Source organism: Eufriesea mexicana, unplaced genomic scaffold (genome assembly GCF_001483705.2).
Source record: "Eufriesea mexicana isolate 0111107269 unplaced genomic scaffold, ASM148370v2 scaffold474474812, whole genome shotgun sequence".
Taxonomy (NCBI): Eukaryota; Metazoa; Arthropoda; class Insecta; order Hymenoptera; family Apidae; genus Eufriesea; species Eufriesea mexicana.
In genome coordinates, this window is record NW_016907966.1 from 638,708 (window position 1) to 656,526 (window position 17,819).

A 17,819-nucleotide genomic window follows, 5' to 3' on the forward strand; every position below is an offset into this window, starting at 1 on the left:
AATTATTATTTATTATTTACTATGATATAATTTATTAGAATATTTATAAATTTTGTTTGAAATGATTACAAATAACGTGATTAAAAACCTAGAAAATATGGCAATGAAGACAATAATAAATAAAAAAATTTGTCCGAATATTTAAAAATCTTTTTTAAATCTTTATATATCTTATCTTTTAAAAAATAGTTTACTAGAATATTTTTAAATTTTATTTCGAATCCCTGCAAATAAAATTCTTCCAAATCTATAAAATAACAAATACAAAATAATTTTCAGGATTCAAAAATTTCTTTTTTCAATTTTATTTTATACCAATTTTCATATTTACTCTTCCAGGAAATCGTTCAAGACGTTTTTCAAAAAAAAAGGAAACTAATTTTCGAAACCTAATTACGGCTAAATCATGTCGCATTACTCGGAAATACCAGGCTAGAATGTTAAAAGTCTCATAGTAGCATGACGCGATTAAATACCATTCAGTAACTCGTCGTTTGTTTGAATGTTGTTTCCTTTATCGGATTGCTGATTGTTTTCAAAGCTCTCGATAACAGTGTCACATGCACGAAGTTCAAGAAGCAATCCATAAACCGACTCTCATATATCGCTGTTTGTTTTGAACCACAAACATGCCGATAGGGTGTTTTAATTGTACAACACGTATTGTTGCTAACCTAATCGCTTTCGATTCGCATATTTCCGTAATCGAAGAGCCGTGTCTGAAAGCATTGCAAATACAAGATTGACGTTCGTATTGTGAGTCCAAAAAATATACAGACATCAAATGTGTATTTTTTCACTGCAATATTGGTTGAAATTTAATTTCTTGCCCTGAAAATCATTTTAACGTTACTTGGGTTAATTATTTATGTCTTAAACATCTTAAACAGCTATGCTGTAGTAATTCATGAGATACTATTGGATTTCTGCAAAAAATTTCGTTTTTCAGGAATAGGAATTTTGGAACCACCCGTTAGATATTGTTCTTGACTCTTTTATAATAGAGATTTACAAATTTTTCTTCAAAATATCGCTTTGGTACTTTTTAATTTTTTGTACAATGCAAATTTAATTAATATAAAAATTTATGGTTCGAATATGTAATTAGATGTATCTGAAAAACATGGTTTCTATTTTTTCTAATAATTTTAAATATTTTAGTATTTAATGGGATTCATACTTTAGCAATTTCTGTTGTATAATTAGTTTATAATTATTGTTATAATATATTTCTATAATATGTAACTATTTTATTAATTTTTAAATAATTATGACAAATCTAAATTTATAAGTAGGTAATTTATTACAATTATTATATTACAATTTATATTATTATAAATCTAATTATTATTATCATATTGTATAATATATTCTGTAATTGTATATTATTATTATAATTTATCATTATAATTACAATATATTTTTATAATTTGTAATTATTTTATTAATTTTAAAACAATTATATTATAATAAATCTAAATTTATAAATAACTAATTTGTTACTATAACAGTAATATTGGTATTATTGGTATTATTAATTATGTTAATCGTCTTGAAAAAGAAATATTGACACTTTGTATTATACTTAAAGGTTTGTTCACCTAGGCGATTTGAATAAAATTATGTATAAAATTATGTATAAATTAATGTACAGAATTATTATAATTATATTATTCCTACAGTATTTTATTATTAGCATATATTGTTATTCAATAATTATATTATTGTTGTAATATTTGAAGTAATAGTAGGAATAATAATATAGTTATTTTAGTTTCTCGCTAGCCTTTCGAATTGTAGTATCAAAACAGATGGCGCAGCTGGGATTTAGGGGTTTTAGGGTTATCATTGTACAATGCAGGTTTGAAGACATTTTAAGTAATAAACAAAACAAGATTCCACATTTATGATGAACAATGATCTGTTTTCCCTTTTCAGTTTCATTTTATTTTCCATTGAGTATTAAAAATATAGGACAATTTTTAAGAGGATCATCAGTAGGTTAGGTTTGAAGAGTTCCAGTGATTTATTCGAGAATTCTACGTTAGAGGTCTGTAATCGCCAATAATCAACTTCTTCTTTCAATTAATCTCATCGTAACACGAATTTCAAAGTACAAAATATCTTTTGGACGGATTATCAGTTGTTTGAGTGACTAGAAGCCTAGACGTAGCTACCTAATTACTATAGAGGAATGAACAGGTTTTATTCCCGAGCCATATCATTCCTGACGAAATAATTCTATACAATAATCGAAAATACGACAATGACTTGAGACACATGTCAGGCTCACAACTTCGTCTCAAGCAGATGATGACTGTATAATGGATGTCCATGGGCTTATACACTACGTTTCCTACAAGCTAGACGAATTAATAAAGAAACAACCTACATCTACGATAAAAATAAATTCTATAGAAAATCAATCCTATAGCACGTCTCATGATCGTACAAAACATAGTGTATATACATATATTAAAGTTTCGTCGAGTAAAAATGGTTACCTGTCTCGTTATCTCAAAGAAATAAACGTGACATGATATTGCCATTGACAGGTTGGAAACATGTGTTGTCACGAGTATGAGTCTTCCTTTATGATTCAACTTCGATCTCTAACCTTTCCCCTTAAACAAGAAAAATAGTTATATGTAAACGAGGATACTTTTAACCTCAAAATACCTCTGGGTTCGAAGTTCCACGTGTCCAATTATATAGTATGAGGTTATAGAGTGACTTATAAGTAGTATAAAATTTTTCAGCGATTAAAGATATCTCTGTAATGTATATCCACATACAAAAAGCATAGTATATCTATTGAAGTATATGGCTTTCATTTAGTCTATAGCCAACAATATACTGTATACCGTGATAAAGTTCGTTCGTTGTCCCTTAACACCAAAACTATCGTGGAGAGAAAAATGTCTCATTTCAGAGATTCTGTATTTCCTGTTATTGAAAATAATGTCACTTTTGGTAAAATTAATATTAAATTTTATTAAGATAGTATAATTTTATTCATAAATTATATTCGTCGTACCACTTTAATTATTATTATTTATTGTCATTATTTATGTATATTATATATGTATATTACAAAAATGTAATTCGAATATTAAAATTGTAAATTCAGTACCATGTCATTTTTAGGATAAAATATACAAACGCAGTGACAGACATTCGTTTATTCTGCAAAGCTGAGAATGTAGCTGCCAAAGCAACACAAGAGCAAGACACTCCACTTGATACTCCTTTGATGCTTCTTAAATCTCTGATTTTAAATTCTTTGCCAGGTATGCCATGTACACACTCATTTTATCTTACATTAAGTAGTTAACAATGACCCTACATGTGTCTACGCCTATACACGTCACTCTAATCCATTTAGTCTTGATGTTCGATCTCTTTGTCATGTAATATAATCTGCTTTGTAGATGCGACACCTTCAGTCAACAGTGAATATTCGTGCGGCCTATATTCATGATTGTGTTAGAGAAAATGGATCTGCTACACCGTGACCAATCAGATCAGCGTTCCTTCCTAGTGCCATCTTCTGAGCGCTGCATAGTACTATGTAGTACTAGTCGAGGTTTATGGGGGTAAATTACCTTACAGAATGAGAAATATCAATTTTTTTCTTGTTCCATTTTTTTGTAATTTCAGAAGAGTAAAGAGTTGGTGAATGAATTTTAAATCTAAAATTTTAGCTTCAATTACGTATTAATTTTCAAGATATTAATAAAAAAACTTTTGGTGCAGCATATTGAATTTGATTTATATGTGCATGTCCGTGGCAGTGCATGCATCTGTCGCTGACCGTCGCGTCATTTACTATCGCATCTAGGAATACATGACAGCAGCCGGTAACCAATTCGTATAACGGGTGAACTTGCTGAGAAAATATCTTCAGTAAATTAAATATTTCGGTAGAATTTAAAACATATATTTCATACTTCTGTCCCATTATATATAACCTAATCTAACCTCATAACTATCTTACGTAATTCATACAATGAAACAATTCAAGCTGTTACGCCAACAAAAAAATTCCTTGTCAACGTTGTGTCAAATATCTGCAAAAGAAGTGTTTTATTTTCCTTTTAAGACTTCTAATTCAGAATTCTAATATTGCAATTTCGATGTTCGTTTGGAATGAAAATTGAATTTTCATTCAATTCAAAAGAGAATATTTATTTCAATGATGATACTTTTCTTACCAGTCACCTGTTATATATATCGGTTACCGACTGTCGTGAAGTGTTTACAGAAACAGTAGCTAGAAGTCGGTCTGAAACTAACACGTACACTGTATAAGCAGAATTCAGTATACAATGTATGCTCAATGTATAGTGCCAAAGGTTTGTATTAATATTAATATCTCAGGAACTATTAAATTTCCAAAGCAGAAATTCTAGATTTAAAGTTTATTTTCTCAGTCCTTTCTCCTCTCCTAAATTTCAGTTTGATTGGATACTGGGATTTTCCGGAACTACAATCAAAACTGTTTACTTCAGGCACTTCAGTTCTTATTGACAATGGCGATTAGGGTTTTGTAAATAACGTATATCTCTGCCATTTTACAATATTTTGCGTTGGAACATTTCGACGACAAACCTAAAAGATAGGTCAATTTAAAGAAAAAATACCGGAATTTTCCTCTTGATAATTACCCATGAAGAAAATTCCTAAACATCACTTATTTTCAGAGGCGGTCAAGGTGGTCTACTCCCTTAAATGAAATACCTCTGGTAGGTAATTGAACGAGACGTTAACTAGACTGATGATTTTCGACGTGGTTACGAAACAATCGTAACCATCGTGCAAATTCCACAGATTGTAATGAGAAAACTGTCCATGGCTCTTATTCAGGATGAATTACACCAATCAATAACACGCGCGATTGCGACTACGGTTGTAGAACTCTCTTTCAAGCACGCGAATCGAGATTTATGCCGAGATATAGGTTCCACTATAAATTCTTGCATTTTTCCTTTCATACAGCGCCACGGAACAGTGATATAACGAATTGAAGGTCACGATGGTATTTATGTACAACGCGATCCCCGTTTCCGGAGAACTCAAAGAATGCTAATTTCATAGTCTATGGAAGAGAAAAAAAAATATACAAGTTCAGAGAAGCTTAGAAGCTTCTTGTATTTTCTAGAGTCTCTTCCTTAATTATGCATCTATATACTTTGCAGAGTATATTTTTTTTTATCAGTACTGCGCTCTAACATTTAAAAGCGTTTGAATCTGTAGGTATACATACGATATTTTGAAACAGTGGATATACTTGTGAATGAGATGAAATAATTTTAATCATGTACATTACATACTCGTCTAAACAAAAATATATAGTTTCGTTAAAAAAAAAATCGATTACCATCAAATCTCATAACTCTTTACCCAAACCTAACCTAAATAGTTCACTTAATAAGAATTCACTTATTTTCTACATTACCTGTAATTTCTCGTTTAAATAATAAAAGTATTGTGATTCTCTACATTACCTATGACTTTTTTTTTTAAATAATAACAGTTCAACAACTCTCTACATTACCTATGATTTTTCCTTTAAATAATAGGATTCACTGATTCTCTACATTATCAATAATTTCTGCCCAATAATGGTACACGTAGTTTCAAATAAGTAGGTTCAATCGATAAGACCTCAATCGAGTACTAATTGTAAGTAAAATTTTGTTTCATAGATGGAGCTGTAGAATATTTAATTTTCAAAGTGGTGGGTTCTATACACCCTCGTTTTATTTATGACAATTGGAAAGTACAATGGTATGTTTAGCTGTGCAGTGTGTACCGTGTTTTGTTAAAGTTTTTGCTCGATAAGGATACTGTTGAGGACACTTGAATGTTTCATTCTATCCTTTATAGGGATATCGTAAGATTAGGATATCTTGAAGAAAATTAAGTGAAACTATATATCTGCAACAAGCAATGTCACAAGTTTGGTTATGAACAGGTTAGAATTGATAATCTTATTCAAAGCGTGTCAAAAAATTATTTATTAAATTATGTTATATTGTATTACAACTTTCGTCGCGAATTTGTTCCTGTTGACACATAACCTAAAGAACGTAATAAAATTATATTTCCACTGTGTAATATCTCAATACTTTAAATACGTGTAATGTAAAACGAATTATAAATTACTTTCCGTCAATCGGTATTAGCGTATTTTGATATTGTTTATGTAAATATTATACTTTTTTCAAACTTTCTGTTTCTTGTAACCAAACATATCGTTGGAAAATAATTCGTTTTCACGTTTGCGAGAAATACAAGACGCGTTCACACGTACAAAATCAATGTACCATTTTTTAACTATTCTATCCGTGTCTTGTGTTTCACGTCTTGAATTTACTATTCATAGTCGTAAGCCTGTTAGCATTAATGATATTGCTGAAGTGTTTAAGTGCTTCTGTAAAAAGGAATACAAACCGATTTCGTAAATATAAAAGTATTGCGACGAAAAAATTTCCTTTATATTAAGAATGTATTTTGTAAAACTTTAAAGTTTTATATCCTGTTTTATCGACACGTGTGTAAATCAACTTGACACAAACATAATGGATTACGAAGTCGGTAACGGTTTGAGAAAAGGGTACAATATATATTTGAATTTAGTTTGATCGACCTGGACTGTCGTTTGCGACGCTATCTTTTTTGACTACGCGACTCAATTAAATTACTTTTATTTATAGCTTTCGAATTTATTTTAAAAGTAAATAAATCGACATCGCTGTAATTAATTAATTATAACTATAATTACAATCATAATTATAGTTAAGTAAAGATTATAATTATTATTGGCATAACTTTTTAGCTGACTATAATTAGTTATTATAGTAAGAATTGTATTATTATTATATTACTGATTATTAAAATAATATTTATACTAATATAATTATTTATAATTATTTTTATAATAATTGCTGCAGTAATTACTAACGTAATTATTATAATGTTTATTACTATATATTATTATTACAAATATTAATAATTAAATATGTGATTTTTAAACGTATTATTGTATTGAATCACTACCGCAAACGAAGGTCATATTCACGTTTAGACTATAAAACAGGTACAACAGAGGAGATTAAATAACATTCGCTAATTTTAATGTCATCTTCGCTTAAAGAATTATAAAGCAGTACCCCTGATTTGTTTTCTTATATAACTCATCTACTGATGTATTATTTATTCTACCGTTTGCTTTTATTTAAGCAATAACTAAAAATACTTTGAAATATTCCTTTAACAAGTAAATAAAAATTTGTAAATTAAAATTGTAAATTAAAATTAAATAAATCATGTTCCATATCTTCCACAAATGAAGTTAAATGAAAGAACATAATAACTGGAAATATATATAATTGAAACACTGAAATGATTAGAAATCTTCAAATTTATAAAAATTTTTGCAAAAATTGCCAAAAACGTGAATTTAGCCTTTGGCAAAAGTTATGTATATACATCATATAATACTAATTAATGAGATATATAATAAAAGATTATTTTACAACAACAAATGTTAATAAAGTATACAAGCTACACACCAAAAAGTACACATGAAATATATAAAATACATGAAATACAATTATATAAATATATAATAAAACATTTATACATAAATGTATACATAGTGTATTATATATAATAATAAACAAAAATTTTATACACAATAATATATCCATCATGTATATTATATACAATAATAATATAAGATAATTGTAAAATGTGTACTAAAATATATAATATATATGAGGTATATAACGTGATATAGTATTATGTAGAGACACTAAAATGAACATCTAGGAATTTATTCAAACAAATTTCAATTTACAGCGCCATATAATCTATTCATAACAATGCAAATTATATACAGGTTACTAGATTACATTGGTTACTAGATTCTAGTAACTACCTTAGAAGTTGCTTAAAGCACGTTTCATTCACTTCCACGTGCAATGGAAATATTTTCCTACATTTCTCGCAGTTCTCTCTCGACATGCCATATTTATGAGCATTCACAGTGATAATGAATTAATCATATGTTCTCATTAGATTCAGAAGATAATCTATTATGTCTAAAATCGATGATGTAATGGTATTTAATACCACTAAGTACCGCTATCTTTTATCTGGTAGTCGCTATTCAGTCAGTTTAAAAGTCACTTTAATACAGGGAGATTCAAAATTGGTGAACTTTTATATTTTATTTTATATAATATTCTTTATGAATTATGAGTATACTTATTTCTCATCAAAATACGGTTCTCATTCTTCAAAGCTACTTTTATTGTATTTTATTGTATTATTAATTTTGCAGGTATTATATTAATATTGCTTATATTTTAATTAAAAAATTGTATCGATAAGTCAAAGAATTATTTTTTTTTTTTTGTGTGAAGAGTATTGTTATAAAAATTGTTATGTATTTTTGTTACCTTCTCAAATGTTCCAAAAATATTTTTTTATATATTTTATTAATATTAGCAATGGCTCTATCTTTTTACAAAATTTTTTAGATTTATTATTTAATTTTAGAATTTTGGAAGTTTAATTTTGGAATGTTTTAGATTTATTAATTTTTTAACACAAATATCTGAAAATTAATCCAAATAGATTTCCATATCCACTTTTATGTGATCATTGTACAAATAAAACGTTATTAAAATAAACTTTATTTTGATAATGGATTTGATTAGATCAAATAAGATAATGAAGAAATCTTTAATAGTTACATGAGTATTAACAATAAAGTATAATCATTTGGATACTTTTAATGTGCAATTAATGCAATTAATCATTGAAACAACCTAGAATCTTAGTGAAATAATTTTACATAAACAATAGATTATTAACATCAAATTTCAAAAATAAAAAAAAAAACAAACAAATTTTCCAATTTTTTAGAACAGAAGAAAAAAAAAAAAAAAAGAGTAGAGAAGAAACATCAAAAATGTGATCCAAAAAGCAGCAATCTTCGAACCTAATTTATATTCCAAAGAAATAATCAAAAACTGGACGACATTCCATAAAATTTACTATTTCCCTAAAAAATACTCAACTCGTATTATTCTATTAAAAATTACGAGAAAAGGAATTACACGGTATAAAGGTTATCACGAATATTTCCCCAGGATAAGAAAAAGAAAGGAAAAGGGAATGAGAAGAATTCGCGGTCGAAATGTGGCATTTTTCGGCGTAGTTTATCTCTTCCGCTCCTTGCCATCAGGAGACGTGTCTTGGTAGACGACACGACCCGGCAATGGATTACGAGATACGGTACAGTAATTACCGCGAATTGTCAGCGTTGTCGGAGCTGAATGTTGGCCCATTACAAATGTAATTGCATAACTCGCAGCAGCGTCAGACTTTGTGGACGAGCAGAGTGCTAAGTATCCTCTTCCTGAAAGATTCTATTTCTCTCCTCTTTTCTTTCTCTTTTTCTGTTATTTTTCATTATCTTTTTAATTTCGTGCAGGTAAGTATGCAGATAAATGCGGAGAAGAAACGAAGAGCCATAGAAAAATAGGAGAAGTTGAGAAAACTGGAGAAACATGGGACAATAGAAACTTGGGAAATTGAAAAATATCGGGTTGAGAAAATTTGGGAAATTTTTAGTGAAGATGGAAGAACAGAAGATACTTGGAAAAATTAGAGAATGCAGGGAATTGGAGAATAAGACGTTGAGGAAAATTGAAGACATTGAACAAATTTGGGAAATTGGAAATGGAAAAGTGAGAAAATTTGAGAAATTGGATGTAGAAAAAAAAATTGGAAAAATTTAGAAAATTAAAAAATAAAATGATGAGAGAATTTGGGAAATTTTCAATGAAGATAGAACAATGACGATATTTGGAAGAATTAAAAAGTGCATGAAATTAGAAAAAAAAGATATTGAGAAACATTTAAGATATTGAAGAATGGATTTTCCCATATTGGGAAAATTGGAAAATGAGTCATTTGGAAAAACTTGGAAAATTGGAAAATGGAGGAATGAAAATATTTAGGAAATTATAAATGTAAGAGTGAGAAAATTTGGGAAATTAGAAAATTGGATATTGAAAAAAAGAATTGGAAAAGTTTGGAAAATTAAAAAATAAAGTAAGAAACTTTGGGAAATTTTCAATGATGGTGGGTCATTGATATATTTGGAAAAGTTAGAAAATCCAAGAAATTGAGGAAAATTTAAGACACTGCAAAATAGAACAGTGGAAAAATTTGGGAAATTGGAAAATTAGATGTTAGAAAATTTGTGAAATTGTAGAATGAGTCATTTAGGAAATTTTAAATGGAAAAATGTGAAAATTTGGGAAATTAAAAAATTGGATATTAAGAAAAAAAGAATTGAAGCAGTTTGGAAAATTAGAAAATAAAATGAGAAAATCTAGAATACTAAGATAAACAGAAAAAGCACCAAAAAGATTTAAAAAAAATATGCGAATATTGGAAAAAATGTACTAAAATAGGTAAAAATAAATAGAGATAGAAAAAACATATAAAATCCGTAAAATAGATGGAAAATCTAAGATATCCAGATTTTCCATGCGGTATGTGGCGTATACACACTCGTGACGATTGAATTAGTCGCACTAGGAATGTGTCTGATCGCTCGCAGCGCGATAATTTTCTAAAATTTTCTGTATCGAATCAAGACGATAAATGGAACGATAATTTGATCTAGAACGAACGACGTAGGAAGGAAAGAAATCGTCACGTGAATGCCAAGTGGATGGATTTTATGAAACATTGCGTGTGGTATAATATCATGCTCAGAGAGGAATATAATTAAAGCAATAAAAAATTCCGAAGCTTTTGACTTTTCCAAAATTAAATTCAACATAAAACAATTATTTAATATGAAAAGAAGAAATAATTAAAATTCCATTTTACATGTTCTACTTCTTCAAATGACTCTGATTTCCAAGTATAAAGTCATTTATAGCCTATTGTATTTGTAACGTGTTGGAAAAGATTTTAGTAAAGTTAATAAAATTTTGCTTCTGTAATGCAGTCAAGATTTATAGTTAGATATATTTAAGAGATAATTAAAAAATTTTCTTTTTGGTATATAGGGAAAGTTCACTGTATTATTCATATAGGAATAACGCAATAGCAAAAGTATTGAGCGTTTTGAGATGTTAACCCTTTGCACTCGACAATTTTTTAGCTAAAGAAGAGTAGGAGTTCGAAGCTTTTTTGCTATAAAGTCGATGATATTTTTTTTAGCAGGAATAGTACAATAATTGACACGTAGAATTAATTAAATGAATAATTTAATAATAAAAGAAAATACGTAAGTTACTTGAATTTATATTTCTCAGATTATTTTTATAATTGAAATGTTTTCTATGTAACATAAGTATGTAACATAAGTATGATATGATACAGAATGTACTTGGTACATATTTGTATAGCATATACGATATACAAATTGTACAAACAACAAATTACATCATAATTTGATTCTTCCATCATGAGTGGTGTACATATATTTCTTTTTATTCTCATCCATAGCAATTTCATAATGAGTCTATAAAATTGCTGGAACGTGTGGTTAATTTTTGCAAAAAATATACAAGCAGAGTTAAACGAGGAAGAAGTAAACGTAACATAATGTTACAGAACGTTTTTTACTGTTTCTAAACTAGCCACGCATAATCATTTTTTCTGCAATTTTTTATTCGCCTAATCCGCGATTATGTTGATGAAGTTCACGCTTTACCGCATTTTAAATTACCTTCTATCGTGGAATTTTCTTTCTATTGTCTTCCTTTATGAGTAAAGGATTATATTAATAGATTATCAGTAATTATGGTAATCTATAATTTAGTTATAAAATATAGTAGTATATAAAACATATGCTTTTTAATATTCATTGCTAATTTCCGATTTTCTTTGTTAAGTATTGTTATTGGTTTTACAATTACGAGAAACCCTAGAATTTTTAGTAAGATTTATTCAAGTAATTGTAATTAAAAATAAAATACAATTTGTTTATTATTTTTTAAATCGAAGAAGCAAGTATTTGCGTACATCTGATTTATTGGATTCCCTTTAATTTCCTAGTTAATGTTATGTATGTGTTTATAGATATATCAAATTTTGAAATTTTTTCATAATGTTCTCTGTATTTTGATCTCCCAAGTGGGTAAAATAAATGAAATGCAAGAAATAGTTTCATGAAAATAATAATATAGACCTTTCTTTAATCCTTATTTAACTTTTATTATTACCATTTCTTAATAATTTTCTAATACTCATTGTTAAATAATATATAATGTTTCTAATATTATAATTCTAAATGAATCTATGTAACATGTCATTAATAATATAAATCTGAATAATTATAAATAATATAATATTAGTAATATCACAATATTCAAGTAAACTTAAATAAAGTAACATAAAAAATATATAATTTTAATTTAAAAAATTAAAAGTGAATATCAAATGTTTGCTTTATTTTTTTTGCAAAACTTGATTTACTTGGTTTACTTGGTTTACTTGGTTTACTTGGTTTACTTGGTTTACTTGGTTTACTTGGTTTACTTGGTTTACTTGGTTTACTTGGTTTACTTGGTTTACTTGGTTTACTTGGTTTACTTGGTTTACTTGGTTTACTTGGTTTACTTGGTTTACTTGGTTTACTTGGTTTACTTGGTTTACTTGGTTTACTTGGTTTACTTGGTTTACTTGGTTTACTTGGTTTACTTGGTTTACTTGGTTTACTTGGTTTACTTGGTTTATTTTATTTTGTGGCTTATCTCAATAGCTGGAAACACCCTATATTTTCTATGGAAGATGAACAGTTGTCGATAAATTTCACGTAAACGTCGTTACGTGTTTCTTGACATTTTGTTTTCCATTACGCTGTTTAATTGCTCAGCAGTCTCGTTTAAACAATTATCATGATCACGTTGAATCATCACGTCACCATTGTGTTTCCTAACGACGTGCTTACGATTCATCGTAAATACTCTCCTGTTTGCGTTATTTTACGTTCGCACCGGCGTGTGCTTTTGTCGGTAATCACAAATTAAACAGTCTGAGAGAAAATGTCAAGGAACGTGAAAAAGAATGCTTGGAATTTTATGGCAAAACATTTCACCATTTATTTTAAATTATTGACGAGATGTAGTGCCTCGTAAAATATTGACGTTTTAATATTTTTGGAATAATTGATATTTCAAAAATTACCATTTTTCATTCGAGTGGAATAATCAAAAATATTCTACAATTATAATACAGAATTATTTTACCAAAATTCGTCGAAAGTTCCCAAATTTTTTTGCTATCTACTCAGCAGATGATTATCAAAGTTACGAAAAAGTTAGGATTTTAGAAAATTCAAATATACTCGCTTTTACATAAATTCGGACAATAAAGTAGGTCGTCATCATCTCTATAATAGAAATAAAGGAAATTAGTGTAATTTGACAGAAATTTACACCCCATTCTTCACCCCTTTTCTGAAATCACCCCTTAAACCACACTTTCAATAGTATGCAAAAGAAAGTTTGAAGTAGCATGTATATATGTGAATATCTGTAACTTTTATACTAATTATAGTATAATAACAAAAGTAATTATATTTATGTAAAATTTACTTTTATAGTAATTATAGTACACTAAATATTGTATAATAATAAAAGCAATTGCAATTATATAATATCTACTTTTATAGTAATTCAAGTATACTAAATATAGTATAATAATAAAGGCAATTATATTTATGTAAAATCTACTTTTACATTAATTATAGTATAATAATAAAATTAATTACAGTTATATAAAATTTGTTTTTATATTAATTATAGTATAATAATAAAAGTAATCGTATTTACATACAATTTATTTTTCCACTAATAATAGTGGAATGATGACGCTAAAAGTAATTATATTTATGTAAAATTCATTTCCGATGTAAAGTATAATTCCTCTTTGCAAAATTATGGTGTTCCCTGGTACTGCCTAACATTTAAACTTTCTTTTGTCCGCCATTGTGCACGTAATAGTCCTAAATGATTAAAATGTCGATGGTCGTTCTGAATGGCGATTCAGCTTAGCAGGAACATTTATGCCAAAGCAAGGACGAGTTTTTGTAACCGTTCACGACCCTAATGTGACGCATCGAGGTTCGTAAAGACGAGCAACGCTCAAGTAGTACGGAAGCGTTGGGTCTCAGCAACCCGGGACACGTTTTCTATTCAAGGCTTGGCACGCGTTACATATGGGGGGTCACGAGACGTGTATGGTGTTCTCATACTGATTTCAGCTCCTTGACACGGTCAACTTGATCGAATAAGAGTTCAAGCCGGAATTCGAACGAATTCAAAGGCATTGAAACGAGAATAACAATTAAGGGGATACTGTTGCAATTCCTCTTAGAAAAATCGATTCTTTTTTTTTTACGTTTTCTCAAAGCGCATGCTTTCGAAAATGTCTGAGTAAAAGGATTTGCTCGAATTCATAAAATTAGCGAAGTTATAGGGGTTTAAAGTGTGACGTACAGGCATTGTACAATGGGTAACGAAAACTTTACGCGTTTTTCTCGAAATCATATTTTTCGAAATGGTTGATGGGATATCTCGCGTTTGAGTTGACCGATTGACTCGAAATTTGGTGAAGATGTTCACAGGATGTACCTTTATCGCGTGCACCATGGATTTTAAAATTTGATGCTTTTTTCTATTTTTGTTTGCCACCCAAAGACGAAAGCAAGCGGAAAATCGATATTTAAACTTCAAAATGCTGCCATTTTTTTTTAATTTCGAAATTTCGCTGTTTTGGTCGTTCATGCTATAGCCGTATTTATACTAATTGAGATGCTTTTTGGTTTTTTCATTTTGGATAATCAGATGCTCTGGAATCACGTCAGTCATTCGGGCCCGTTTTTAAAAACATGATTTACCTTAAGGCTATGTAATATCCACAATTTTCATTAATTTCATTACAAAAAAATTGTAAATATTCTCTAAGTATAAGTAAACCTGACTGCAAAAACTGCATGAAAATATGTATCATGGTTTCCTTAAAAAAAATTTCCAAAAAGTCGACTTTTATAGGCCGGATTACAATTTCCCTTAATGGATGATGATAATTTTACATAATTATTTTATGTTAATAAATATGCAGATATTTTGATTTTATTTTTGGCTTATAGTCTGCAGGAAACGTTAATTTTAATTTTTAGGCTTGACAAATGTTTATAATTTTATGGACTTCTTTCATGCAAATAAATGTATAAATATGAATATAATATATTTCATATAATTATTTTAATTTTAGTTTTACTTTTAGCAATTTCTTCCACCATGTGGAGAAATTCAAAATAATTTAATTTGTTAGATGTAACTGACACATGGTTGAAAATTTCTTTAAGCAGAAAATAAAAAATTTGATTTTATTGTAAAATTTAACTTAACTGATTTATTAATTAAAAAATGAATACCTGGTGGTAATTAATCCTGTGTATTTTAACATAAGGTAATTTTAATACAAGTTGCTTTTAATGTAAATATAAGGATGTATTAGAAAGCTTGAGGAAATGAATAATTACGTGAAGAATATGGGAAAAATTTTATCATGTAATAAGACAATTCATTCAATTCATTCTCCTCAGTTATGTATAGTATAGTCAAATACTAAATTAAATAAATTTTGTTGTATTGTATATTTTAAAAATTCGCCTTTTTAAATTTTTAACATTCGTTATCGCCATTAGCAATTAATTAATAGTTAATGCTCTATAACATAACCTTAAATCTTAAAATAAATTCAAATCAAGATCGATTAAAATCAATGGAAACTCGAAATATAACAAGTCGATGATAATAATGAATTTATTTATATCTTTTGAATGGTTATCGTAGTGATCACATCAAGAATTTATAATTAATGTTGTACAACATAACCTCAAATTTCAGCAACATTGTAGACCTAGATTACATAACCTTAAAATTCTCAATACGTTTTATTCGTGCCAACAGCAAGACTACAAGTATATATATACTATAATCGATAAATTACTTACTTGAATGCAACTTCTAACTGATCACCAGCCACGAATCGGTAATTAATGACCCACGACCTAACCTCAAATTGCAACAACATCGTAAATTTAGATTATATAAGCCTAACATTCTTAACACGTCTTATTCGTGCTAAGCTTCTACCATATTTCGAAATTAATGATTACTTTCAAGACACCCGGTACGTATATTCTAATTGACATACTCCGATTTGAAAAAACGAAAAGAGATATACAAAAAACTCGTCTGGGACATCGATTCAGAAAGAATTGTATTGGACCACACACACGTGAGGATGTATGTATGCCGTCATAAATCTCCGCTATTATCCATTTTATCCGATTATGAGCGTGGCGCTGCGAACGCGCAAAAACGACAGTAAAAATGGCGTAGCGTGACAGAAACGATCTACATCGATGAATCCCTGTTTACTGCGATCATTCGATCCTCTTTCAAGAAATAAAGTTGTCCAGAAAAAGATATTTCAATAAAAAGATTATCGAAAGGTATACTGAAAATTAACTGAAGAAAGTATAGTAATATCTATTGAATAGTACTATTCAATATTAGTACTATACCCTACTATATTCTACATTACCATTCTTCTTCTTTTAATATTATACTATACTATACTATACTATATTATATTATACCATACTATATTATACTATAATACTATACTGTACTATAATACAATACTATACTATAGTACTAAACTGTACAATAATACTATACTATACTATGCTGTAATACTATACTACAATACAATACTATATTATAGTACTATACTGTATAATAATACTATATCATACTACACTATAAGTATAGTAATGTATTGAGAAATCTTCGTCTTGAAAGCAAAAAGTAAAAAGTATCGAACAGAACCGTGATATTTGCTAAGATCGTGAAAATTTGAAATATATTTTTCTCCGAAATGAGATGGTCGAAATTTTTATTTTTCGTTTAACATAGCTCCGAAGAAAATTCGATATCCTAAATTGGTAATAATACAACAACAAAAAAGTATAATAGAGGGAGAAAAAAATAAAATTTCAAAAAATTCGAAATTGTACTCCAAAAAAATTCTGTCCCTCCCAAAATTTTAGAAATGACTCCGAAACAAACTCGATATCCCAAATTGGTAATAATGCAAAAAATAATAAAAAAAAAGAAAATTTGGACAAATTCGAAATTTTGTGCAAGAAAAATTCTATCTCTTTTAAAATCTCAGAAATAGCTCCAATACAAATTCAACATCCCAAATTAATAATGCACAAAAAGAAGAAAAATAATAAAGAGAGAGAGAGAGAGAGAGAGAGAGAGAGAGAGAGAAAATAAAATAAAAGATGAGTAGGTCGACGTATCACGAATTTGAAGCAATTTAACCCAATCCCTAACAATCACCATTACGACATATTATCTTATTGTCACGTGAAAATGGAATAATGAAGACGCGTGTAAAAAATATGGCGCACGTGTATCGTAATCAACGGCACGAGTATCGATTCCCACTTTCCAGTAACCGAAACAATCGGGCTGATCGTGTTGTCCTTCCATATTTCACCTTATTGTTCGCAATTTCTGCGAACGTGTCAAATACTTCGTTCCGAAGAGAAAAATTATTTTTGTATCGACCTTCCATTCACTCTAACTCCAGCCGTGAAACGCGAGTGTTCCAAGCGGCGTTTTAGGTTATGTTTTCTAACGCGGAACAGACGATAAGTTGTAAAACGATTCCTCGAGTTGCGTAATTCTGAT

The 17,819-nt window shown here is 28.5% G+C and overlaps 2 protein-coding genes across 2 annotated transcripts in view; both read right to left on the reverse strand.

Moving 5' to 3' along the window:
* Window positions 1-17,819, reverse strand: part of LOC108548817 (major facilitator superfamily domain-containing protein 6) — a 60,134-nt gene that overhangs the window by 30,519 nt on the left and 11,796 nt on the right. The gene's annotated exons all lie outside the window — the stretch shown is intronic.
* Window positions 12,353-12,998, reverse strand: LOC108548827 (balbiani ring protein 1-like). The gene is made up of 3 exons (XM_017901953.1): window positions 12,871-12,998; window positions 12,517-12,767; window positions 12,353-12,366 (listed from the first exon to the last, which is right to left on the reverse strand). The coding sequence occupies exons 1-3, from the start codon at window positions 12,996-12,998 to the stop codon at window positions 12,353-12,355; spliced, it is 393 nt and encodes a 130-aa protein (XP_017757442.1).

What these genes read in the sequence shown, in the direction of transcription:
- LOC108548827 (XM_017901953.1), bottom strand. Translation starts at nt 12,998, where the DNA reads ATGAATCGTAAGCACGTCGTTAGGAAACACAATGGTGACGTGATGATT. An exon ending in AACAAAATGTCAAGAAACAC is followed by an intron (nt 12,768 to 12,870) that starts GTAACGACGTTT and finishes AAATAAACCAAG; the next exon opens with TAAACCAAGTAAACCAAGTA.